Source organism: Melanotaenia boesemani, chromosome 19 (assembly GCF_017639745.1).
Source record: "Melanotaenia boesemani isolate fMelBoe1 chromosome 19, fMelBoe1.pri, whole genome shotgun sequence".
NCBI classification, from domain to species: domain Eukaryota; kingdom Metazoa; phylum Chordata; class Actinopteri; order Atheriniformes; family Melanotaeniidae; genus Melanotaenia; species Melanotaenia boesemani.
Window position 1 is genome coordinate 8442473 of NC_055700.1, and position 28000 is coordinate 8470472.

At 37.6% G+C, this 28000-nt stretch overlaps 2 protein-coding genes across 2 annotated transcripts in view; one reads left to right on the forward strand and one right to left on the reverse strand.

Moving 5' to 3' along the window:
• Positions 1-4737: 4737 nt before the first annotated feature.
• agpat2 (1-acylglycerol-3-phosphate O-acyltransferase 2 (lysophosphatidic acid acyltransferase, beta)) lies at positions 4738-17368 on the reverse strand. Its single transcript, XM_041969763.1, has 6 exons — positions 16972-17368; positions 10733-10866; positions 6885-7060; positions 6681-6776; positions 5364-5436; positions 4738-5276 (listed from the first exon to the last, which is right to left on the reverse strand). The coding sequence occupies exons 1-6, from the start codon at positions 17145-17147 to the stop codon at positions 5119-5121; spliced, it is 813 nt and encodes a 270-aa protein (XP_041825697.1). The 5' UTR covers positions 17148-17368; the 3' UTR covers positions 4738-5118.
• A 4146-nt stretch (positions 17369-21514) lies between these two features.
• The window catches only part of LOC121629868 (formin-binding protein 1), a 53906-nt gene continuing 47420 nt past the window's right edge, over positions 21515-28000 (forward strand). The window contains exon 1 of the mRNA XM_041969734.1: positions 21515-21841. Within this exon, the coding sequence (XP_041825668.1) occupies positions 21818-21841 (24 nt within the window). The 5' untranslated portion in view covers positions 21515-21817. The remainder of the gene's footprint in view (positions 21842-28000) is intronic.

Here is a 28000-nt window from a genome sequence, read left to right on the forward strand (position 1 = left end):
ACTGACTGATTAATGGGTGTAAACTGAGGTTCTCTACACTGCTGGGATACTACTGCACAAACAGCGTAAACCACAAGTTCTGTAATCATCTGTAGAAGTATTAGATATCCTTAACCCCTGCTCCCCTGAAACACAGCAGCTAGGGGGAAGGCAGGTTGCCAAGCAGCTTGCAGAAGAGATGGCAAAGAGAGGCCGGCTGTAGAAACTTAAAGAGTGATAGAGATATTTACTAAAACATGAGAGCAGCTGATCAATCAGGTGATGTAGCCAGATGTAGGGTGAGCTTGACCTGTCTGAAATAACCTTATGCTCACTATTGTCTGGAATTGGGAAAACTTTAATTTTAACTTTCAAGACTAGTTGTCTTCCAGTTGGTTTCCCCAGTTTACAGAGCGTTACTAAAACAGGAGGTGATGCAGTACAGTGGTAAACAGCTGAGCTTATACCCTTACAGAAACAGTCAAATTAGTTTCAAGATTTGACATGCGTTGGATCCATTTTCAGTTCCAAGTAGGTTTTAGCTTATTTATGTCTAATTCTTGTTTCATTAATATTTTACATGGATCTGTTCTAACAGCAGCTGAACCGATTCCAGACACTTAGCATTGTTCTGTTACTTTCTTTAAATAAAAAGAACAAAATGTTTTACAATCCACGGACTTAATGTAAAACTCTTAAAAACATGACAAGATTTTTTCCCCTCAGTAATAAGACTTTAAAGAATCAATTGTGGACAAATTACTTCAAATAATTACACTGCATTCCAAATTATTATTTAGCTGTTTGTGTTCATTTCTCCTAATTAATCAATAAAAATAAAATTAAGTTATATAATAATCTGGATTTTGTTGAACAAATTAAGGGGGGCATCACTCAAAACAGTGTTCCAAGTCGTTCTTCATAAGTTTCAAAACATAAAATAGGTTAAAGAACTGAAAATGGATACCTGTTGTCATTTTTGCATTAAGAAGATTTTTACAGATCAAATTATTATAAGAACCCTTCCTTGATATCACCTTAACAACTCTTAACAATTCGTTAAAAAAAAAAAAAAAAAAAAAAAAAACTGCCTCCAAAAGTTGCTGTTTGGAGATATACTGCTACTCAATCTCATAGATCTTCCTTTTAAGGATGCTCCACAGGTTTTCAAAATGGTTGTTTTGAGATGATGATGGCCACACCATGAGTTTTTTTTTTTTTTTTTTATAGCAGCCAAAGATTCAGTGGTGTCTTTTACAACATGTGTTGTCTCTACTGCTGAAGTCATGGTTCTTCCTTTTTTTTTTTACCATGGCAGGAAATGGTCATATTGAAATTGTTATAGAGGTAGTTTCGACACCTTTTTTTTTTTTAAATTAGCCCAAATGATCACCCCACCACCACCTTGCTGATGTTGCAGCCTTGTTTGGACATGGTAGCTATCCACCAACCATTCAGACCTCCAACCATTTAGACCACCCAGTCTAGCACAGCATTCATCAGTGAAAACAACTGTTAGAATATTAGTTGTGTATTTCAGAGCCCACTGTAATTGTTTCTCTTTGTGAGCATTGGTTAAGGTGGCTGAAATTCATGTTTATGCACAACTGCAAGCCTGTGGAGTATCCTGCATAGAGAGGTTTTTGGGATTCCAGAGATACCTGCGGTTTCAAAGACCTGCTTGCTGCTCATCAGTGGCTTTTTAACAGCTGATCTTTTAATACAATGCATTTAGTTTACAGAGACTTTCCTTGATAACCCTTTGTCTGAACAAGCCTATTTGCTCTGAATCACAAAGAAATTTGTTAACAAGGATCTTACAGTTCAATTTTTATGAAATGTCCAACATTTTCATTTCTTTCACAAGGCATTGCAGTATTTCATGTTTTTTCATTTGCAGAAAGATCCTTCTTAAGGTAAGGAAAGTCAACATTTAAACTTTCTGCTTTTCTGTAAAAAAAGGCTTTAGTGTTAGTGCTGTGGTTGTTGCGTGTCAAAATGGTTTATATCATCGAAAATTCGAGACTTTGAGCTTTCATTTGATGTGTATATTGTGGGCATTCATGACGGAGGGGCTTGCACACATGGCTGCAATGTTGTTGATTAGTAGTCATGTACCGGGACCAGTACATCTGCATCGTAAGTGGTAATAATATGGAATAAAAACATTTGATAACTAATGGTGAAAAATTGTTTTCAGTAAACTTAATATACAGTAGAAGCAACACAAGCTAAATCTTCAACAGAAATCTAAACCCCAAACCTTTAATTCATTGAAATCCTACAGGCAGAATAATTTGGGACACAATGTAAACACGATGAAGTAGAAATTTCTCTCTGAAACGTGGTGGAATACAAGAATATAGAAGAAATTTTCTCCACACTGTGCTTGAGTAAATATATTTTTTCACCTTTTGTTTTAAACAAAAACACAGTTCAAAGAAAAGCTGCTTAAGAAAGAAAGAAAAAAATTTTATTTCTTCTTATGCAAGGCATTCACATTTACCCAGAATAGGTGAAATCAAGACCACTATATCATCAATATTAACCAGATACTATAATGGGCATCCATACCATGTGTGCATATTAACACACGCGCACTGTAAAGGAGCATACACACACACATACACACAAGGCTCTGCAGGATGTCAGCTCTGATTCTCATATGCATCTAAATTACACTTTGGTGAAAAATCAGAGAAAAATCCTTTTTCTTTTATTCAAACTTTGCACACCTGAACTTAGCATGAAAAGTGCTTTACTAACGTTGGGAATACTTTGATTATTTTCCAATATATTAAATATGAAAACTGCCCAGAAATCAACAGGTGGGGCATTGCGGCATAGCCTGTTGGTTTGAGCTCATGACACAAAAGACATCTGACACATCTGCTGTAAACAAATAAACAAAACAAACAAAAAAAAGAAACACAAAGAAAGTAAAATTAACAAGAAATAAGTGAATTAAAATGGTATAATTAGTATTTTTTGGGGGGAAAAAACAGTTTGGTAGAGTGCTTTAAACATTCAGACCACTCGCTGCAGAGTTCAAATCTGATATCATAAACCCATCGTAAAAAAAAAAAAAATTAAAAGTCAGCATATCTAGACTAAAACTTGGTTAGTCATTAGTAGTAGAGGTGTATATAATTTACCAACCTTTAACATACATGAAATTCTGACCTTCACATGTGCTTAAAGCAGGAATCACTAAAACTATTGTTGCTTTTGACTATGAACAGTAGTGAACAGACATACAGCAGTATCTAAGTATAGATAAATCCATTCACAACTTCTTTAGAGTGTCTGTGTGCACAGTCGGTCAGTCTAAATTTGACATCTACAGCTCAAATAAACACGTTTTAAAGATTTCATACCAGCTGTATGCAAAACAATTCCCCAAAAGAAAGAAAAGAAAATGCATAACTAACAAAACAATATCCTTAAAGCTGCAGTACATTCTCAGATGGTGTTTGATGGGCAAAACAGGTGAAACAGTGAAGGCAGTGAGCAAAATTAAGACTTGGATGTAAAACATAACAGTTCAGTCAGCTATATGTAGCTAGAAGTTATTGTCAGTGCATAATATGCAACGTAAATCGATAATAAGCAAACTTGTCAAACAGCCCAAAGTGCAACAGCAACAACCAATCGAACTTAAGGCCAAAACTTCCATAAATCTTTTAAATAAATTAATGCTTTCCATAGAGGTTAAGTCATAACTGAATCAAAATATTCATAAAGTTAGAGATAACTTTTCATTTAGTCAGTCAACAAAATGTATTTTGGTTAATAAACTATTTTTAGTAATAGATCTTCTATAAGGTTTGTTAATAATTAGAAAATAAAACCAGATTAAGCTTCTCTCTCTCTTAAAAAAAATGCAGACAGAGCTTCTTTATATCATTGGTAAAGGGTAATTAATCAGTAAAAGACTGGTTACACAGGTCATAGCAAGAAAAGAACAGAGTTAACTTCCCACAAAGTCTTTGTCATGGCACAGCAGGTAGCTTGCACTTTGGAACAATAATGCTTCAGAAAACAAAGTCACCTCTGTTTCTTTTTTCTTTTGGACACATCTTAAATATGTTCACCTTTAAGTTTTTACCGAGGAACAAAAACATGTGATTACTTGTAAAAAAGCAACGAAAACAAAAAATCCCAGGAAAAACAAAACAAAACAAACAAAAAAAAAAAAACACTGAAGACACTTGCTGCAATGCTGCATGTCTGTGTCGCTTATTTCTAGCGTTTTGTAAAGAAACTAAAATAAAGCACCAGGACACACCAACAACACGACACTGGAGATTGATCAGTTCACGTTAAGTCCATTAATTCAGCACAGATGGGGTGCGATTGTTAAACATGGTATCTTAAATTCCTTGCTTTCTGAAATCATGACGTATGTCATGTAGCTACTGGTCACTAAATAGATGAGCCATTGTGGGCATAGATTTGAATTAATAGTGACGGAGCTAAAGAAGTCTGTGGTCGACCAGTGTTGGCCTCTCACCTCCACACACTCCACCTCTTGAGGAGACCTCGCTCCGTTTGTCTTTAGGTAAGAGATTGGAATGCAAAGGGAGAGCACACTAAAAGCAAAGGAAGGAAGGAGATGGGTTTTACTTTGCATGTGTGTGAAATTTTGTGCATCCAAAGATAACTAAAACTAAGGCAACATGAGAGAAACACATAAATATCCAGTGACATTTATGGACAGAAAAGAGAAAATGCCAAAGTTTATCTGCAAAACAGAAGGCAGATGTAGACAAAAAAAGGGGGAGAAAGGCCAAAGAAAGTAGTAAATGATAAAGTAGAACAATGACAAAGCCAGACTTTTCCAAAGCAAGGATGAAGGTGGACAGAGCCATCCAAAAAGGCATGCATGAACAACACACATCCATACTGTTCGGCTTGCCGTCCGTCACTCCACTCATGGCGTGCAGAGCAGCGCTGAGGGTCGGGACTGACTGTGCTGTATGGTCAGGCCAGAGGCAGCCTGGACCAGGCGTCAACTAGACAAGAAGAGACCTGTATCATGTTGTTTCCTGGCCAGGTAACGGGACAACCTGGGGAAAGCGGGGAGATCTGTAGGGTCTCGGAAAGGGGCAGAAAAAGTGGTAGGAGTATGGCAAATGTTCAGTGCCTTGTGGGCCCATTGCTATGGGTTACGGAGTCAGAGATGTTCAGGAAAGCAGAGCGCATCAGGTTGAAGGATTTGTCAGACAGAGTTGATATGTCCTCTGATGTCATCCCCGTTGTCTCAATCTTTGGAAGGATTTTCAATCTGATGGTCCCTGCAGCAGCAAAGACCTTCAGTGTCAGAAAACTGCATATAGCCATAACAGAAACCTGCAATAATGATTGAAATCTAGCCGAGATACCTGATTTAAACTGCTTTTCTTTCCGAAGGTAGAAGCTGCTGTAAGAGGAAAACACGACTGGTATGATGGGAACCTGGAAAAAAAAAAAGACAAAAAGCAATTAAGCCATTTCTGAATGCATCTCATTACCCTTTTTGTTTTCTATGTCAGTCAAAACATAAGAAATAATGAAATACTGGACTAAACTAACATCACATTCTCTCAGCATGACTCTAGCAATCTCCATCTCCTCCACTACCGCTAATAGAGGCCGAGTTGCTCTCTTGAGGCCCTGAGTGGCCCTTCAACAGCACAGGCTGAGCCAAACGTGTCTCCCCCTGGGGGCTGTCCTGCTTCCACTCAATCTGGCTGGTTGAGTACAAATGGAAAGGCTGCACTATAACTCGGCAGAAGCAAACAGAGATTGAAATAGTCTCAAGTGTAAAGCAAAGCCAACAGGGAAAACTACAACACTGATTGAATTCAGAGGTGCATGCACGTCAACATGTTTGAGTATTTTTTTTTTAAACATAAGCAAGCTCCCCACCAGAGACCCACAATAGAAAATGGTTACGCATTTGCTAATGAGGAGCAATAAGGTTTTATTTTTGCAGCCTCTCGGCGCTGATGCAAATCTGAGCCAAAATGATATCAATCTTTAGAAGCTGGAAAAAGTAGGTTCATGCACAACACAGTTTCCTGGGGTGAACAAAGTTGTGGTTTCTGGCCAGATTTCAGTCAAGTTTCTTCTTTATTTATTTATTTATTTTTTATTAATTTTTTCCACCTGTCTGACCCCGATTGTGTGCTATGAAACATCAACTCTAAAAACAAAGACCTCCCACCTGCATGCATGCAGAGATAAAGCTCATAAATGCACACAGCTGGGCTGTGAATTACTCTTCAGTCGCTCTACGTTAAGAGATGCGTCCGTCCTCCCTCTAATAATTTAATGTAAGGAGTTATTTCATGCATAACACTGAATGGAAAACAAATTAGAGGGGCTCAAAAACAAAAGACTCCTACCATTTTTGTAATGAATATGGTTGAATTTTAACTTGGCCCTGCAGCACTTAAGGCTGCTAGCTCCCCCCTGTGTCTAGAAGCAGCACAATACTAGCCCCTCACTCTTTTGGGAAAGTTTGCAGAAGTTTCCTGGAACATCGCCAGAGTCATCTCTGCCTTCGCTCAGGGTCAGCTGAATGAACAGGATGAGGGTGTGTTTACAGCACAAGATAGGCTAACTTCATATACTCAGAGAATATGGATAGGACAGATGAGCCTCATATGAGCACACAATGTAAGGTAACATCTAAGGACATTATAACATATACTCACTTGTGCCTGAACAGCCAGGTGGAAAGCACCTTTTTTGAAGGGCAACAGGTCACCTCTCTGGTTACGTGTTCCCTCTGGGAATACCCACAGTCGGATCTATGAAGGTCAAAAGCAGAAACAGGGATTTTATCATCCCACGTCATTTCTCTAAAAACACTTCAAAATAGAGATACGATCCCTTTTTTGACTCAAGTTGTTGCTTACCTGCTCATCCAGCATGGTTTTAGCAGCATCAGCCATGACACTTTTGGCATCTGTAGTCTTTTTGCGGTTGATGAAGACGATGCCACCCAGCCAGCAGATCAGGCCCACTGTGCCAGCATAAATCAACTCCTTTTTGGCAATCATGGTGCAGCGGTCAGGTAAGATCTCCATCATGCCTGAGAGGTGAGAGAAAAGAAGCTTTCACTTTAAGCACTGAAATACTCAACCTGTTCTTGGCAAGGCCTTTTTTCTACCTTTCCTCTACCTTTACTATAAATCCACCTACATAAAACCTTCATAGTTAATTTCAAACAAAGGCAGAGTCATTGGAGAGCACAGCAGAGTTTTTTTTGTTGTTGTTGTTGTTTTTGTTTTTAAAAGTGGAATAAAACTTTTGACCACAAAACAGTAAGTTTTTGTCCCACAGTAATGAAAGCCATTTTTTGTAATCAGCAGAGTCTTTGCTTTCATATGACACCTTGTTTGTGTGGAGAAATAAGCAGAAGCTCTTAAGTGGACAGTGATGTTCTCATGTTCTTATATCCCCATATAATTGCTTGGGGTCTGAATTGTGTTTGGTTTGGGTAGCAGTGCTTGTTAGAGTGTTTTAGCTGAGAGTGTCCCTGTCATTTTGTTGTGCTACATGCTAGGATTAGTGTTTCCAAACATATGAAAAGCTCTTCTGTACTACACACATCTTATGCAGCCCCCTGCACAGGAACTTTAGTCCAGACAAGTTAAACACTGGAGGACCACTAACTCCCCTACAAACACACTTTTGAACAAACTAGACAATCGTGTCTAAATGAACATGTTGGGTTACAAAAATCTGTTGATTCTCACCAATGTTTTGTCTCCAAAGGTGTGTTTTAAACCTAATATGTACAGCAGCAGCACCAGTGACTAGTCAAGTGTTTCAAGTTTGAAATAATCTTTGACCTTTCCTCTTTATCTCCTTGATTAGATCAGATATAGTCTGTTGACATGATGACAGAACATAATCTGACTTTATTGGTGGGATTTATCTTCGTGTTTTATCAGCCTCTGTGAAACGAGTGATGTCCAAACAACACAGAGAAACAAGCTGAATTTACATGAGCCGACTAAATGATAAACAGCTGCTGCTCAGAAGAAGAGTCGGTGGCTCAATTTTTCCTCATACAAGTCAAAGTGTCCTTGAACCAAACACCGAATCCCACCTTTCCACTATTAATCGGATAAAATACAGTAGTATGTAACATATTTACTTAAAAAGAGTTGTTCAAGTCTGTGAGTGTAACTTGTAGTGACAAAACATGAGAAAACTATAAATACAGTCCATCTGGAAAGAATGGGGAAAGAAAACAGAGCAGAGTGAGCAAAAAAAAAAAAGTGTTTAAAATGCTCAGTCTCTGGAAGTGAGTTCCAAACAATGTAATCACATCAACTTAAAAAAGAATCTGCTATTAATGGCTTGATGTAGCAGTTGACATGGTAACGTGGATGCTAAATCAGCCTCATGCTGAGTTTTTCAGTGCTAATTAGATGCCTGGCTCTCCTCCTGCTGTCACTACCCTGGCCTTGATTCTGCCCTCATCACTCACTGGTACTGAAAACACTCTCTCTCCCAGGCTGTGGCACAGAGAAAAAACACACCTCTGCTTAATTACTCTCCTCCACACTGAGGTTTAGGGACTGAGACAAATGCTAAAGATTCAAAATGATAAAAAAATTAAACTGACACTAGAACAAAAACTTTTTAATATGATAGTCTGGCAAAGCATATGCTAGATTTAGATGATATGAAATCAGAAACAGGTGGAGGTGTTTTATTGGAAGAACTGGTGATCGTAACATTTCTCTGATCTTCAAAGCCCAATGAAACAAACTTTTAAAGAATCTAGCTGCACAGTGATCTGCAGCACTCTGTCAGCACAAAGTGGGAATGCAGCATACTTAAATTTGCCCTAGTTTTCGCATGATGCCGTCTTAATGTTCAAAAGCAGGATAAGCAGTTGTTAACTGGAACAAGCATGGGTTTGGAATTTATATATTTCCTGTTCGCTGGTTTTAATGATGACTCTAGCCTTTCTATTTGCCCATTTAACTCTGCACTGCTACAGTTTGGTGGCAGATTTAAACCAGACCGTGACTAATGGCCAGTGTACACAGGATCTGGCTGAATTGCATTCCTGCCTTGTTATGACTGTTATTTGTCTGTTCCTGCTCTTAAATGAGGAGACAAGCATGAAATTAAACCACTGTAAATAAATGCAGTGTTGACAAGGTCACTTAGATGAGGATAAAGTTATTTCATTTTCATAGGATTGTTAGATAAAGAAAAAATGTAATTAAATACAAGGTTAAAGACATAGTGAGGGAGCAACATAAGGTTGGTCTTGCAACATCCTAATGAGCCACCAGGAAACAGAGGTATAGTAAAGAAAAATGTAAAATGTCAGCAAAAATAGTAGAACTGAATTAGAAATTAAGCTGCTTTAAATAGACACGCCTCTGCTGAAGCTGTAGCAGAATTGCAAATAAGCTGGAGTGCAGCTGCAATGCAACGCAACACATAGTAATAATGTAATAAGAACACAACAGATTAACAACTAAAATCCAATTTAATGACTTTGATTTCACTCAAAAAAGCAGATGTCACTTTAAATCACTGTCAAGGCTTTTCAGTGAGTTGGTTAATGTGCCTCATTAACCCTATGGGGAAATACACTCAGGTCAACAGCCAGCTGTTTGTCATCTAGATGGTGAAGGGATGTTTTCTCTTCTAACTGAGGCTGTGAGCCTATCCAGGTCAGCAGTCACTGAAAACAGGCAGACAGATAACGCTTTGCATCATTGCTCATTTATGTCCATGCTTGTTTGTCTAACATCAGCGAGTTCTTCACTTTGATTTGCAACTCATGACTAAACTTCTCTTCATTGAAACCTCTAGCGTCATGACAAGCCCTCGATTTGTAGCCGGTATTCAAACCAGAACATGATTAATATCCAATATTCAAACGTCTGAACACATAATTAACACCTCATTGGTTCTCTTAATAATTCTCATGGTTATTTACACGATCCACCTGGTGTAGTTTGCATGGACAACAAAGGAACAGTCAGTCCCATTAAGCAGTAGCAGCTTGTCCATTTAATTGGAAAGACGCTTCACCACGTTAAATCAGAAAATCCCACTGTCAGAACTGAATGGTACAAATTTTAAATCTGTGTCTCCTGCAGCGGACAGGACTGCTGGTTGCTCTTCCAATAAAAATGTTCAAAACTGAGCGTGTCAATTTCATTTTTCCATAGCTCGGAGCATTCTTACATTTTCCCTTGGTGCTAAAATTCTGATCTCAACTCAAGTCCCTGAAGATTAGTAAAGAAAAAAAAAAAAGCTGCCACCTGCACAACCACTTTGGTTTATTCTTCATTACTGATGTAAGGGAATAAAAATAAAACATTCAGTCTGTGTTGAAAAGATTTGAGATGGGCTGTTTCTCTAAACTTTTAACATTGTCTCAGGCCCACATTCAATGTGAAATGAGAAATTTACATATTCATCAAAATAAAAATATCAATGGTGACAGTCACTAAGTTCAATCTATATTTAAGGTTGCACACAGACTGGGTTGGCACTGTATGAGATGAAGACTTTCATTTCTTCAGTGTGTTCAGTGCAACAGGTCAGTATAACAGTGACTGCTATTTAGTCTACATAATATAAATGTAATCCTCTAAATTAAAGAGTTAGAATTATTTGTCCTAAAAAAAATGAAGGGGAATACATTTCAAATCTGTAATTCTAAAAGTGTAATCCATCTTGAAATATATGTTTATGCTAAGAAAGGCATTACGATACCCACCCAAAACATCCAGGGAGCTCTGATGGTTGGATATGATGACATAGGGGCCTTCTGTCTGCAGATGTTCCCAACCACTCACTTCAATTCGAAGACCCAGTAAGTATTTGACATGGCGAACCATGGAGCGGATGATCCTGAGGAGGAAAAAAAGCTTAATTACAATGCTGAGTAAGTATGGGTTTGGCTTCACAAGGTTTATGTTAAACCCCCTTTGGATATGAAGAGCTCTCAATTAATTTTATGGCAGTTTAATGTGCCAATGCCATGTCTGCATGAGGAGACAGATGGTTTTCTGTAGCAATTTACCAGGCTGGACTGGAATATGTATGAATTACACTCAACATGAACTGCTCACATTAACAGGCAGACAGGTAGACCAGTCATGGCTTATAATTTGATATAAGACTTTTGTTTTTCTTTCTTTCTTTTTTTTAGACAAATTCAGCATTGCATAAACAAAGTAACTCCCTGGTCCAAAGACCAGAACCCTGCTTTGAAATATTGGAGCAAATAGTGGCGTGTATAGAGCCTGACAGGCAACAAGGTATTATAGCACACTATGGGATCAGATATCTAAAATTAAAACTTTAAATTACACAAAATAACCACTTTCATCTTAAAAAAAATAAATAAATAAATAAAAATATATATATATATACATCTGGTGGACTTATTATGTTTAACATCAACATTTGGGCTTTGTGTGTTTCCAAGATGTAGCAGTAATTAAACAATTGCCTGTGGTTGGTTTAACGCTCTAATAAACTTCCAGAAACAATGTCTTACCATCTGCTTTCCTGCCTGCATCTGACACTAAACTTATGTCACATACCAGTGGTTGCAACATATCTCTAAAAAAATGAGTGACAGTAGTAGGGCAATAGAAAAATTATCAGTGGTAATGCACTGTAAAAACACACTTCACTGTCCAATTGTAGCCATTTCACTTTCCAATAACTACTTAATGTAAACATTTAACACTTTAATATTAAAGTTAACAAATTTAAAAGACTTTTAGGGCATTAAAACCTTAAAAGAAAAACCTGAAAATCATCTACTAACATACTTTTAGTCAAGCAGTTCGTTAGCTCTCATGAATTGTCCATTCAATAAATAATGATAAAACTATAAAATAAAATAAAAAATTGCCCGCTAGGTGTCAACTCTAATGAATTAAGATAGGTTGTTAGACTGCTGAAAACACAGATGTCTCCAGTTTCCCCCCTCTGTGATAAAGTTTATCCTTTGAAGCACTGACCTTTATACAAACCTAAATGATAAAGTCCTGATCTGTGAAGACATAATAATGTGACAAAACAACATGGCGCACAGAAGATTTTACAGCAGATTTTTCTTTCTTATTTTAGTTCCACAACCTGGATCATAATTTTGCTATTGTTTACACCAGAAGTTTTTTAAGCAACTGAGCACTCAGATTTGCTCATAAAGATGTACAACTGTGATGTCTTTAGGAATGCATTCTTTGAAAGTAGGGACTAACAAACATGTCCAGTTTTATTAAAATAAAATCAAGTACTTTTTGGTTTTTTGGCATATAAATACTATTATGTCTCAACAATGATAATATAGTACAATATCCCGGCTTCTATAACTGCTTTAACTCGAAGGGCCCTCCTTCTCCGGAAAAACCACAGAGCCACTTCTACATTCTGAGGCAGAAAAATCTGCATTTTAATCTGTTTTTCTCACTACACCAGCTGCAGAGTTTGATGTTATATTTGTTACCTAGAAAACATAGGTTTGCAAACTTGCACTTATTTAAAGTGCAATGGAATATGAGCATTTTCATCGTGAAACATACAATTTACTACAACCAAAAAACAAAATGTTGAATATAATGAATTTAGGGTTTTCTGAGGACAAATATTTTCAGTCATCATTTCAAAGAAAACATATTTTTCATGTCATCTTCTATTGGGATGTCATGACCCTCATAACCTTGGTAACAAATCTGTGGTGCAATTATTCTCATCAAATTGGGAATTTTTTATAATTCCCATTATAGAATAGGGATAATCATTCCATTGTTCCAAAGTACAAACAGTACAAAGGTGAAAATCCTCTCCACATTGTTTTATGTTTCTGTGATTCCCCCTTTCACAACCAGCTCGGCTGGCATTTTGGTTCTTTGACACATGTATTCAGCACACAACAGTTTAGTTCATCACTTTTTGCATCCATGAGGTCAAACAAGCCTCCTCTGAATAAAAACTGTTCTGATTGCAATATATTATTGGTAAATGTATCAGCATGATGTCCTCATTCTCTGTACTTGCAGGATAGAAGTAGGTTAAAACTTGTAGTACTGAACTGTAACATCTTGTCTTTCAAAAGAAAAATTGTTTGCTCCAAAACTCATTAACCTTGTTGCTTGCTGTTCTTAAAAAAAAAAAAAAAAAAAAAAAATGAAAAAAATGTGAGCTTTCTCATTATAGGCATTGCACATATACAATGTTGGGAAAATATAAAGAAATACCACAAATAAATTTGTCCACTTGCAGTTTAAAACCTAGATTTTTTTTATTTATTTATTTATTTTTTACTGTCAACTGTACCCTAATACCACTTAGATCCCCATTAGGAAGTAAACAAAGCCACAGAGCAGCCCAGAAACCATCTTCCCTTCTACTTTCCTCTCAGTCCCTATCATGATCAGATGACTCTCATCCCTGTATAGTCAGCTTGGAGCGGATAACGCAGTGGATAAGCAGCGAGGATGCAAGAGCCTGTCAAATTACATGTGCCAAGAGTGTAGTTAGCCTGCAACTGAACATAGAGGAAGTCAGGTAACTCACAGGCAACAGGAGCAACAACCTAAGATAACATCAAATGCTAACCTATGTGGCTACAACGACTGCATTCTTCATCTGAACCACATTTTCTCTAGCCTACCTCAGTTAATGACACTATGCAAAAGGAATCCCTATTCCTTCAAGGAATGTGGCAACTAGATACCCACATAACTAGGTACATACAGTTACAATGCACACAGCTAAACATAGATGCTTGACTCCAATTGATCTGTTGCTGTTGTGATCATGTTTCATGGTTAGGGTATTGTGTAGTGACACAGACATAGATTCTTGACATAGACTGTATGTGAAATATATATGCAGCCATAGGGCTAAAGAGATGGAATAAGATCTCTGCCACCTATTTCCCATGAGAGAAGTTTTAGAGTTGGTTTGGAGCCGGTCCCCAAACCTAAAACTAGTTTGTTCTGTTTTGACTGGCATGAGACAGGGCCCCAGCTAGTCACCAACCACTGTTAAGTCCTTTTAACTTTACTAGGCATTAACATGGTGATTCTGGTTATAAATGAACAACTATTCAAAAACCAGTTTATAGTTTTAGCTTATCTTGAAGCTAACTTGCCTGTTTATCAACTTATAATTCAAACTGGTGCTTAAGTTTTATATTCACAGCTTGTTTTTCACAATATAATTTACTGTGGCAAAATTATGGCTAAGTATTTATTAAACAGTTTAGAAAAAAACTGAACACTCCTTTTTTTATTTCTTTTTTTTATCTTTTTTTTTTTAACAGGCAGAATTATAGTCTGACTGCTGTGTTGTGCCGAACAAATCTGCTTTGCCAAGGGGAATATTAAGGGTATAAGGCTCTACTAGATAATCAGAATTTTTATTTAAATTCATATTTGTTTATTTTGAATAGTGGAGGGGACAGAAAAAAAGGAGCCAAAATACAAATACCTTATTAATGCACCATGAGTACAGGGAAATAACTTTGACCATTAAACCACAATATAATCTTCAGGCTATCTTTCAACACAACTGTACAGTGATAACACATTACGTCAAGTAAAAAAGTCACTGTGTTGCAACAGCTGTCTGTTGCAGCAACAATAAGATTGTTTAAAGGGAGTTAAATAACCTTGGCTGAATTATTTTATTACCAATATACTAGGGTTGATTTCATCATCAGTCTGCAAGAACTTTTGGACCTACAGTGTGTGATCACATTTACATAAGAGCAGAAATAACAGATTTAAGGTGAACTTGACCTGTCATCTGTAAAACTACTATACCAAAAAAAGTATTGCAAACCTTGTGCAGCATATTCACAAGCTAAAGGTCAGAAAGTTGTGCAATTCAGGGTTATGATGATCACAGGCAGTGACAGAGAGTGACAGAGCTAATTATTATCTCACTTCAGAAAAGAAGGAAAGGGATTACTTAAGACAGTTGGACTATGGACCAAAGGACAAGTTCAGCCTTTGTGAGATTACTCTGACTTTTCACCAAGATATGACTGACGGCTCTCAGACCAAGACGCACAATTAAATCAATCTGAAGGTGGCAGGAAAGCTTTAAAACTAGAATAAAATGTGTCATTTTAATCCCGCTTTTTCTACTGCTCAGATATAAAAAACCGTCATCCTTCAGACTGTCACCACAAAATACTCCCACTGTTACATCCCACTGTTTTCTCTGGTTGAGTCATTTTCACTCCTGTAATTTTAAAACTTCTAAGGTAATGGTTAGAAAATAATTTCCTGTCAGGGGATTATTGTTCAGAAGTCTACAGTTTAAATAAGAGCAAATATGCATGTAATCCCCTTAAAGTGAAAAAAAACCCACAAGCACCAGGTCAAAAACATAAATATGGAACATATATCTGTGTGTCTGCATAAACACTGATAATAAAAAATAAATTCTAACAGAAGTGTTTCAGGAAATACAAACACAATCTTTATTTTAACTTTTATTTCATGGATTCTTTTGACTGAACATATATATGCTGGTTGTGGCCCATCACTTTACAGAGATTCATACAAGTCCTCTAAGTCAGCTGCGAAGTCAGCAGCCAACCCCAGAATTCAAGCTTTTGTGTGACAGCAAATGCCTGTGACAGACTCCTCTGTCCTGATGAATCACTGAGCCCTTTCTGCTAGGCCTGGCAAGTGTTTAAAACACACAAAAAAAGAAAAGGTCTCTCTGTTTAAGGTCTGACCCCGATTTAGTCACTTTGTCACAGTCAACAGGTCCAGATAACCTTTGAGCTGACAGAATGGTACACCGGTGCAACATGACACCATCACCACAGCTAACATTACTGTGAAACAGTTATTCCTAGTGCTGAGGCTCGGAGGTCTGCTGTTGCAACTGACAGGGCTGCTGTCAGCAGATCAGGGCCAAGTGAGGTTGCACAGAGGAGATGAGCCTCATAACTATTCAGTAACCCAAGTCTAATCAGAGGAAACTTGCCATCTGGCAAGTCAGTCTCTTTAAGGTAATTACTGGAATGCAGTCATTTGTGTGCAGCAATCTATCCTCACTGACAAGACCTTACCACCACAACAGAAAGCCCCTGCTTCACACTGACTGAACACAAACATGAAAAGTGTACTACATTTCCACCAGCTATCCGACACAGTCACTTTGTCAAGTATAATAAAACACTTCCTGAAGCAGAAAAGACCAGCAATATTGTCTTCAGGACCCTTTTCTTTATCATACACTACAATATGTTATTGAGTTATGTTTATATGCAATATGCAAATTGCATAGGACAAGACATTTAAATAATCTGACCTATCAAGGACCTCAAGGACTGCTTCACTTATGTTATAAAAAAAAAGGCTGAAAAACCTAAAAGTGTAATTTTAGAAAGCAATACTGAACTGCATATTTGATCTACACAGCTGTGCCTTCAGAAATAATTTTTGGACAGAAATTAGATACCACATTTCTTGTATATTTGGATTAGAAAGAAAAATATACACAATTTTTTTATGCTTATTTTTCAATAAGCATACTGATGTACTCACTTAATTTAAGCTAAATTACTTCAGAGACTCTTGTTGAAAACATTATTAAGACAATTACTCTTATCAGAGGTTAGTATTGGTTTATCCAGGTTAACATGGACGTAAAAAAATCTGTTAGCAACATCAGCTAACTTTAACACCTCCCTAATGCCAATGTGTCAAGAGGGCTAATGTAGCATATCCATGATTAAAAATGTATTCAATGTATATTTTTTTTGTTTTTTCTATGCATTATTACATATCTATGCTATATCAAAGTCTCGTTGATGTTATAGCGAATTAACGTCATCATGTGTATCTGCCAAACTAAAACCAACTTGAGAGCCCAGTCTGAACCTTTAATATCAACAACTGCTGATGCTAACCAGCTATCATGCTAACCGTGGCTAGCTGTCAGACGGCGCTCCAAGCGACATTTCAAACTCACCCCATATTTTCAATGTCTCTGCCTCCGCGTTTCAGTAAACACATGGGAATCCCCAACATAGCCAAGAGCATCATCCATGCCACGTAGAAGAACTTTTTGAAATAAAAAACAAACGTGCTACTGGTCCACATCAGGAGTGGAATCAACAGCAGCGGCACCATCCACAGCACATCCATAGCGCTGCACGAGAGAAAGTCGCGGCCAGCAACAACACTCGTTGGTCGAATGAGGAAGCCGTTAGCACGCAAGCCAGCTACGGTGCACAGGAGAAGGGACGCACCGCAATCCCGGCAAACATTACACAGTTAGAAAATATCCCTTGTGTGCGCCCCGGCGACCACAGAGCTTTATTGTGGCTGCACGAAATGAACATGCAGCGATGCTCATCTGTTGCTAAATGGCATCATGAGGTGGAGTCAAGTCGTCATTGGTTGTGTTTTTTCTATTTCCGGTTGCTTCACTGGCACGTTCAGATGTCATCCGCTAGAGTTCTATCTACAGCTCGAATGGGATTGAATTTCATATAAAAATAGTCGTGAAATCCTTAATTTCAAATTTTTTCTTTTATTAATAATCACAACTCTTGCAGGACCTTTTATTTAGCTTTTTGTGTGTTAAACGTGCTAAATTAACTGTTGTAATTTATCTATGGGGATTCACTCTCTCACCGGGTTATCCTCAGCATAAAACCAGTTTGAAGACAGATTTAAACATGTGTAATTGGATTAGTGGTGATAATCCAGTCCTTCGCTATAATCTGACACTGTCCAGTAGCCCTGACAATTAAGTTTCAGCCATGTTGAAGAGCTCTGTTTGACATGATTTGGAAGATTACAGCCAGTAAGTCCTTAATCCTTATGTAATATGTGTAATGTTTTTTCAGTCTTCTTCTTTCAGCCATCGCCACCACAGAGCAAACTTGATCAGCTCATCAGTCCTAGAAATGACCCTATGTCATGTCATCCCCCACAGCACACCACCCCATAAAACAATACTTAGTGGCCACCCACTGATAAGAGATCCACAGGAGTTTGAAGAGGTCCAGAGTTTTAAGTCGATGAGAACCATTACATTTCTGCTGCATAAACCCACAAAGTCAACATCAAGTTAGGAAAGTTTCCCTTTGAACAGGTATGGCGTGATAGTGTTTAAAGGGAGCTTAAGTCAATAAGCTAGAGTCATGTGTAAGATCTTCAAACACTCATTTCTAGCATTGATTCAAGGTGAATGCAGCTGTCACCAACATTTTCCAAAGTGGAGGAACAAGAAGCTGTTACCATCACATGATTCTGGCTTGAATAATGTGACTGTGTGCAGTTCTTGATAAGTAAATACATTCACTGGGTTTATAATTATGTCTCATTTGCTGGTTATTTTGCATCCTGGCAGGGTGTGCTACATAGAAGGAGAAATGGAAAATACATAGAAATAGAAATAGAATGATGCACTTGGGACACTGAGTTATATCACCTGCAGATATATTCGAGTATGTTTGTACTATTATAAATTTTATTAGTGTGTGAAAGAAAACTGAGTGTAAATGTGTGCTGATATATAGGTTTGTGTCTTTGTAGCTTTTTGTATTTTTAAGGGTTTCACAAAAATGTACAAGGTTCAAGGGTTATTGGAAGATTAAAAGGTGATGAAGTAACACAAATGATCTGATCCATTTTTACAAATACTACAGAGGCTGCAAGGCTTCAAGACACTTAATCATTGGACAAAATAGAGCAAAAGCAAAAACAGAATACACTTTCTATAGGGGGAAAAACAGAAAGCAAAACATTTCAGAAAACAGTTTTTTTTTCTTTTTTGTTTTGTTTTGTGGAATGTTGTTTTCCATGTTGTTGTGCTTTGGGGAAAATAATGTTTGAGTTTCAATGTTGTGTTTTGGCTGGTTTTGTTCTTGTTTTGCAGCTCAGGGTCACTTTCATACAGCCTATAATGACAACTTCTAAAGCTACAAAACTAACTATTGAACTATTCTGCAAAACTGTCAATAAGAAACAATTCAGCTGTTTTTTGTGACTATATATTTGTATAAGCCACAAAATGTTCAAACTAAACATCAAGCTAACATTCCAGTGCATATAAATTTCTGTGGTATGGGAAAATCTTGACCCCAAAGGTTAAGTTGGATTCATCAAACCAGTACAAGTGGGTCAATTAAAAGGTCGAAGCAACAATTTATTTTTGGCTTATGTTGTCAGTAAGAAGAAAGGAGATAAATCTCCAGTGCAAAGATTCTTTTGATTAAAGAAAGTATGTTACTAAATTGTAAAGAATTCAGTCCAATTTTCTGATGTCTGTGACAGATCTTATGCATTAAAATTGTACCATGCTTATTTGATTTCCTTAAAATTGTGAATATAGATGAGTTTATCAATTGCACAAACAGAGCTTGTGCACCCCCTGCTGGTCAACCAAAGAATTTCAAGGGTGTTTACCTTAGTACCTGTAATAAAGGCAAATATATATTTATATGTACAAAATAAGATGAGTTTCAAAGGACGATATAAAAATATATAGATAAATACACATAAATACACACTGTATGCTGGTATATATTTTAATATGTTGTGTGAGTAGAGAAACAAATCTCCAAAAAATAAAAAGATGAAACATGTTTTAATACAATCATAGAATTAAAAAGATAAAATAGACAACATGCAGAAGCTTAGACACATCTAGTCTCTAAGAAAAGTAAAAACAAAAGTCTAAACAGCTGCTAAAGGTGTTACAAAGAGCTGATAATGTTCTCATCCCCTAACTATTGTTTGGAGCCCTTTTGTGTTTTAGTCATGTTCATGCTGCAAATTTAAAATAAAAAAGTTAATTAGCTAAACATTGTTATGGAAATACTTTACTCCTTAAACTTGATTTCTTTGGGAAATTATGTCTTTACATACTCTCTTAATGGATATCAAACAGAGGTGCCCCAAGTATTGCATACCATTGTGCATTTTATTTTATTTATTTTATTTATAAGGGACCATGTTCAATTTCAGACATAAATGTTGCCATTTGATGCATTGTACCACAGTTAGCATTAGGCAAACTTACATCTGCATTCACAGACACATTAATTTCATAATCAAATATATATATCTACATAAAGAGCGGATAGTCAATAATAAAACAACCATATAGCAAATTACAAACATGCCTGACAAAAAGCACTAAAAGTTAGATAATTACATATTATGCACACAAGGATGCTACTTGATCACAGACTACAAAGAACACCCACTGTAAGGCTGAAGCATGTTCACCTACTGAGACTGTGGCCATTCATTTCCCACAAAAGTAAGTAATCCTTGCAAAAAAAAGGCCAGTCACATGCCCCACAAGTTAATTATGTTAATTGAGATGATGATCTCATCTTTCAAAAAAAAATGACCATGTCTGTATACTTCATCTGTATGAAAAGTGGTGTGTTTCTGTTTTATACCACTAGATGGTGGTGTTGTTGTAGTCGTACATGTCACATCACTATCCAATTTAATAATTTTCTTGCATTTTTAACCTTAGAAACACCATAGTCTTTAAATCAAAATAGAAACAATTCATACTGTCCATGATAATCGAGAATGCCTCTATCACCAGTCTGTATCTAAGTTATAGTGAATATGCTTCTTTTGTAGTAGCTAATAGCTGCATAAACACATGATGACGGTTACAAGTTTCACAGGAAACCATAAGCATGTGAAAGTAAGACAATATTCACAAACAGCTTAGATGTTAATCTGAGATGTGTCAAAATCTCCAGTTAGAGATAATGCACTATATGGCCTGGTCATGTTTTAACTGTTTACTGATTAATAATCAGAAATAAGCTCAGATTAGCTGTAACGACAAAGTTAGTAAATACAATTTTTCTAATATGAAGAAGTGCATGTAAGTGGTGTTGGGCATTTAAAAAAAATGCAGTGGGGAGACGTTTAAGATACACATTTATCTATTTTCCCTGCAGATATCTGATCACAATTATCTCAGCAGAGAATCAGCAACTGTATGCAAACAACTGCCACCTGTTATGTCTATATGTTTTGAATAAGCTGACATTACAGGAAATTATTTGAGAAAAAGGCAGACTATTGTCTCTAAGGCAACTTTCAGTTTAGGTGCCCTTTAAACTCTAATATTATAAGTGTTAATTTGCACTCTTAAAAAGGCTTCTGGCTGCTGTAGGGGTAAATGTTAAGTAGATGTGGTTGTGTCAAAGCCATGCATGATCGCCTTATCAGAAAGAGCTTGAAGGCTAGATAGGCAGGCAAAGCCAAAAAGAAAGTTGGGTTTGTATTAACCCACTGGGGATATTCAATAAAACATCTGCCATGGCTGGTGGCCTCTGTGAACCTTCCACCACCACCCCCCACATCACTCCTACATTTAAGCTTCTGCATTTCAAAACAGGGCCTCTCTCCAGCTCAGTAGATAGTGAGTGCGCAGAGGCATTGGTAGAAGCTTTATTGGACTGTCCCACAGTGACACCCCCTACTAAGCTTTTTTTTTTTTTTTTTTTTTTTTTTTTTAACCACCCCTGCTGGTGCACGCGCAAAAGCAGCTGTCATTGAGTCGAAGCGGGTGCGCGCGCGCTGCATAAAGCGAGACTATCCTGTTTGAAGATTATGCGGCAGCTTCTGGCCATCTTGTGTCAGACACGATGAGGCTCTGAAAAAAAAAGAAAAAAAAATCTACGAACACAGGAGCGTTTTTTTCCCTTCAAGTGGGTTGGTGACAGGCAAATTAAGGACAAAACGAAAAATCACGTCTGCCGCTGCTGTGTGTGTAGAAAACACCTCACTCCAGTTGTGGATTATTCCGAGGACATCGTACTGAAACCATGAGCTGGGGGTCGGAGCTATGGGTGAGTCTCATTGCACTTGTGTCATTCATATAGATTAGTTATAGAGCTTGGGAAAATATAACGGTTCTCATATAACGAAACATGCCCGTGTCAGTGCGCAGCGGCCCAGTTTTTTTGCCGCTAAAACATCGCTTAGTAAGCGCCGCATCGCGGACGTTAAGCTTTATTGACATTAGCTTAACAGGGGGCTAATTTGCAGCGGGGATCGCCGCAGCTTATGTAGTTTTGCCCTGATGTGTCATTGTGTTGCAAGTTGGGGACACGAGGGAAAATACGCCGCTAACGTTAGCTCGCCACCCGTTTTAGTGTTTCATTTGTGCATTTTTCAAACCACGTTTTGCGCACACACCCCCTCACGACTGCAATTAGCGGTGCCAAGTAGCTCAGGGTCTATCATGATCATGTTGCATTTACGTGCTTTGTGTTTATATGTGAGAAATGTATAACAAGCAGGTAAATACGTACGTTTCACGTGCTGTTAGTGCAGGAAGTAGATGAGGTGAACGTCTCTTTATCTGCAGCCAACTGTTTACCAAACCAAAGCACGGCTGTTTAATGCTTTTGCTTTGCAAGTGATTAAGCTGTTAAACCTATTAGTTACTACACTTACATTGATTTGACTCCAAATACATATATAATAGTTACACAAATGGCTAATTACAGTGTAAGCATCTGCATACAGAAAAGAGAAGATTATTATTTATTTAATTTATTTTGACCAATTTGGCCAAATTACTTTCATTTTCTCACAAAATCAAGGAGCATAATGTGACTGAATTTCTTCACGTAATGTGGTTAACAAAGCTACCAGAAGGTTAGTAAGCAGCTATAAGAGATCAAGTAGAAGCTGGTGACCTCATTACAATAAATACCTCTGCTATGATGTCACTTTTCATCCCACTGAAATTTACTTTCAAGGAAACCTAATACAGTCCTGTGGCCCCTATCTCTGTCTCTGTTTAAGTGTAAGAAAATTTAACATGTAAAGAGAACAAAGCAATAATGACAACACTAACCTGCATCAGACTATTTTTATGACCTGATAATAAGCAGCTCCTGTGAGTGGACTTCCTTGTGCCATGTTATTTTAATGGCAGAGGTGTTGGCTTGTTTCAGGACTCTCTGCACGTGTTAAGTAATTGGTGGTTGGCTTTAAACATGTATGTGTTTGTGTCATTTCAAAGATGCTGGAGTGTATTTGCAGGTTATATAGATTTGGCAATTGTTTTTTGTTAAAAAGCTGTTAGATTATGTTGACATGAACTCATGTTGGACCCCTCTGTGGCTGTAACAGCTTCTTTCTTTACATTTCTAGGAATTTAATGAGACATTTCTATAATCAGCACCTTATTAGATCATTTATTTAAGATGCAGTACAGAAACCTTTTTGACTAGATTTATGTTGTAAATAAAAGCCAGTATTATAATTTTACAAAGTATTATTTTCCCATTTTCATCTAAACCACAAGAAGGTCTGGAGATAGTTAAATCATTGATGCATTTTCCCTTTTTGGAACCAAAACAAGGTGGTGATGGTGGGGGGAGTAGGATCTGCAGAATTCTCCTGTAATTTACCTGTTTCAAAGTTCGCCAAGAAAGCCACATGCACTCTGCATTCTTTTCATTTTTCAAGCATTGTCTGTGTATTTTTGCTTTTCTGATGCAATGCTTGTAATGACTGAGTGAGAAACACTACTGCCCAGGTACTCACGCAAAGCTAACATAGCCCTGAGGTGCTCTACGGGCTTTCATGTGTATCATTGAGTCTGGAAAACGTTTGCAAGTTTTTCAGACTGAGCTTTAGCAGAGTGTAATGTATTACAACCAGATGCTTGTTTTTTTTTTGTCCTTTAGTGGACTCAGTGGGATCCAGAGACTTGTTTCTTTAATCTCAGTCTCTGCATTAGGGAAGCAGACAGGGCTCAGAAATGCCCCATCGGTGGCTCTTGCCACCATTTGCTTGTTGTGTTGCAGTCAGAAAGCAGCACAACATACAACCACTCTGCCACTGTGGCAGCACCAACACTTTTCTAGGAAGCAAGATATGGATGTTGTGGCTTAGTCTAAAATTATCTTTAGTTGTAACAAGTAGGGTTGAAATTACCAATTATTTTTATTATATATAAAGCTACCAACTAACTAAATATTTATTTTTGGTACCTACCGTATAGCTGTAGCTTCATTTGTTCAAGAATTAGCAGAGTATGTTAGACTTGAAATTAATCTGACAGTCTTTTCTTTTTCTTTTTAATGTGCTCAAAGATAAAAAAGTGCAGCATATACAAAGGATGAGGCATCTCATGCATGACATATTTTGTCATGCTCATCCTGTTGTTCCTCTCTGCGAACAGGAAAGTAGATGATATTTAAGGAAGTGAAGTCAAACTAGAACAGGGTTGCTCAACCTCTCAGCAGCACGGCTGTGGTTAAGCAGTGCAAACAGGTCATGCTGTGATAGTCTCTCACAGTACCGTTTCTTGAAATCCGTAGAATAAAGCTTTTGCTGTTTGATTGTGTTTTTAAATAAATCCAATATGGGGCCTGTTCTAACTTTGAAAGGCTGTTTATGCGCAGAAAACAAACATTGTAAATAAATGAGGAGAAATGGTTATGGCTGGTCTCTATTGTTTAAACTTTGTGACTCACCACGTGTAAACCACCAGTCGACTACAAAATGTTGAATGCCTTTGGTGCAGCATCATCGGACTGATTACAGCATTCATAGTGTGCTTAAAGACAGGCTGGGAATGTTTGCTGCCATCACCATTATTTGTCCTTGTAATATTACCACTAAGATACCATCAGACATGTTACAAAAACCAGTGTCAAAGTAAAGTAGCTAAGGCTTGCAACATTGAAATCAGAGAGATTGCTCACAGTGAGCTGAGGTCATACCCTGAGTAGTAGATTTAAATATTCTGCTAGTTGTATGAGTTTTTGCTTACTTCTCAGAAAACTGAATTGAGAAATAGACCCAAATTATGCGCATCCACTATAGAGACCCCAAACCCCTTCCTAAGTAGGCGCCACATACAAAATCAAGCAAAGAAAAAGGAAGCCAAATGTGGTGAACCATGTGACTGTTTCACAATGGAACAAGGGTCAGAAAAACTGATATTATACAAGAACGTTTTGTAACTAACTTAAGTCTACAGGGCTCCAGACTAACTTTTTTACGAGGAGCACAGTGGCCCCTAACTTAAATTTTTAGGAGTGCAAGCAGAAAATTTAGGGGCGCACACTGAAATTGTCTTGCATAGCAAATATTCACATTTCCTCTCATTTTCACTGTATTAGTGATATAAATTACAGTGTTTATAATTCACATTTTTTTGCAGTTGACATAACATTTAAAAAAACACACATCTTACTGGCCACACTAATACAAAGTACATACAGAACTTGTCAAATCAAATCAAATCAGATTTGATGATTTGATTTGATTTTCACTTTGTAGTCGAAGCAGAACAGCAACTTTGTCACCATCATACCCCATAGGGCATGGTATGACTGGTTCATGTAGCAATAAACAGCTTCAGGGACTGATACTCCTCTCCAACCACTGTACCCTACTCCTCAGTAAGAAAAGTAGCTATTGGCTGTCCTAAAAGTCGCTAATTAGCATAATGAGCCTAGAACATATAGTAGTAATAGATGCTGCCATAAAGAGGGATGTTGTGGGAAAGGCAAAAATTGATTAAAAGACAACCTAAAAATGTTTAGAACAGCAAAATAAATAAACTAAAATAATAATTCTGTCAATATTTTCTTTATTTTTTAGTTCAGTTTTTTTTTAAGTGTATTTTGTTCTTTTAATTAGGAGTCTGGAACATGTCACAACACTTAACTTTTTAAATATTTTTGTCCACACTCTTCATTAATAGAATTACTCTGACGGTAAACCAGCGCAGGGCCATCCAGCAGCAGCTTTGTAGTTTATTTTTCAGCCTGGTCATGAACAGGGGTCAGGAAACAGAGGTGAACTCTGTCTGCGCAGCACCCGCTCGTCATTGGGAAGAGTAAACTACGTTCATTCACGTCAGTCTCCAAAAGTCTCCAATAATACCAGAAAAATCCACTGGATTTTGTCACTTTTTTTTTAGTTGCTAGAGGGGTCTGAAAACTTGCTAAATATAGCGACAAAGTCGCTAAGTTGGCAACACTGAGGAATAATAAATTCCTCCAAGACCCGCTTCTTTCCACACATAAGCCAATCACATTGTAGCTAATTTGTGAATTACTGTAAACTACTGGGCTAAAGAGGGGAGCAGAAGTTTGTTAGCAACAAAATTAATTCAATTATAACTATTACAAGAAAAAGACCGGCCAATGTATTGGTCGCCATTGCGCGAGTAGATGAAAAATTCACTTGCGCTGTCTCACATTTTAGCCGCAAAATGCAACCATTTGGTCGCAGTCTGGAGCCTGGTCTAAATATCTGTTTTAAATCACGTCAGATTTGCTGGAGTCAGAAGTGAGATATGTTAGATGGAAGACTATTGCTTAGGTGATAACACAAAGCCAAAAGTGATTTGTCAAAAAAAACTGGTAGTTATATCTTGAGCTAGTTCATCATAATAGTATGTAAGTAATTGGGTGCAAAACAGAAAAAAGAAGTTAGTCTGATTGTGTGACTTTGTGCTAAACAGTGCAGCTGTTAAACCTTACCAGCAACACACCTTGACTGTCTCACTTCCCCCATGTGGTCAATTTGGGAACTAGATCTAAGCCACTTATCCTGCAGTTGCATGTAGGAGTCCCGTAACTGCAGGATGTAAGTGTGTTTCCCTGTCAGACACAACTTATTGATGAGGCAGAATGGACAAGGCTGAAACTCTACTCAAAGAGCAGCAGCTTAAGGTGAGTTGAACTGCAGGAGTCATCAGCAACAAATTGACAATATCAGGAATAGTTTGGTGTCTTTGGACTGAATTGCGCTTTTCCAGTGAATTAGTTTGTGATTTAAGTAGTTTAGAAGTTGTCTGTGAGAGCTTGACAGACAAATTTTGTTTGTCTACCTTTTTAAGCGTGAGCACATCAATTGGCCATCACACCAGATGTTATTTAAAAGGAAAAGTGGTGTTGTCTGGAGAGGACCTTTAAATGTCATCTGATACAGTTGTGGCATTCTGGACTGAAGCAAAAGGGCGCTAGCAGAAAGTCTAAACCAAAGCCTCATTTTTTTATGCTGTCACAGCATTGAGATGTCTGGGTTAATTTCCTTGTAATGTTATTTGAAGCTTCAAACAGCCTGGTACCAGACCTGGGATTTCCTCAAGTCTTTTCTGCTGTTGTATCACATCTTGACTAGGTCTCCTCCAGGATCCGACTTCCCTCCTGCTGCTCGCTTGACATTCAGGACTCTTCCAGGACTGAAACCTGAGCCTCATGGTTTCTCTTTGTCTGTGCGACGAAGTCAGTGGGGGTCAGTGACTGAAACCTTTAGCAGACTTACAAAAGACCTCCCTGTTAAATCTCGTGGTGATTGCCTCCCACCTGCTGACTCAGCGATACTCACTCAGGCCTGTTTTCTCCTCTTTCTTCGACCCACTGTGACAGTAAAATAGTGATGAATGGATCCATATCTGACCTGAGTGCATCCCTGGGAATGTGGAGGTGATGCAAATGAACCAATATAGAAAATAAGGTTTTTCCTAATCTTTTGCTAATCTGCAACAAGTCATTTTAAACTGAATTTGGTAACCATTTGATACTTATTTGAGACTTTGGTAGTTCATAATTTAAACCAGATATATCCAGTGTTTAAGATGTCTTCTGACCACTACTATAGTCCTTTTGTCTCTTCATAATTCAGTTGTAGAGATTTAAGGTGTTTCGTCATCTTGTTCATGAAACTGTGACTCAGTACTTCCCAACACAGGCTGTTGCAGTCTTTAATTTTTCGATGTCATCACCTGTTATTTGTAAAGTCAGTCTCTAATCACGGCTGTGGCACTGGAAATTAAATTGCTATTGAGTGGCAGCTGCTTTAGCTCTGACATAATGTCACCTGAGCTTGCAGTCCATATTCCTCTCATTGCTGCTGCATTATAATACATACCATAAGTAGCAGAGGGTATTTGGGCAGTTTCAATACTTTTCCCTAAGCAGTGACAACAGAGAGCTTTGTTGGCTGTTTATAGCAGTTCAAGTAACTGA

What these genes read in the sequence shown, in the direction of transcription:
- agpat2 (XM_041969763.1), bottom strand. Translation starts at nt 17,147, where the DNA reads ATGGATGTGCTGTGGATGGTGCCGCTGCTGTTGATTCCACTCCTGATG. An exon ending in GAGCTCCCTGGATGTTTTGG is followed by an intron (nt 7,061 to 10,732) that starts GTGGGTATCGTA and finishes CTCACCTCTCAG; the next exon opens with GCATGATGGAGATCTTACCT. An exon ending in AGAAAAGCAGTTTAAATCAG is followed by an intron (nt 5,277 to 5,363) that starts GTATCTCGGCTA and finishes TTGCTGCTGCAG; the next exon opens with GGACCATCAGATTGAAAATC.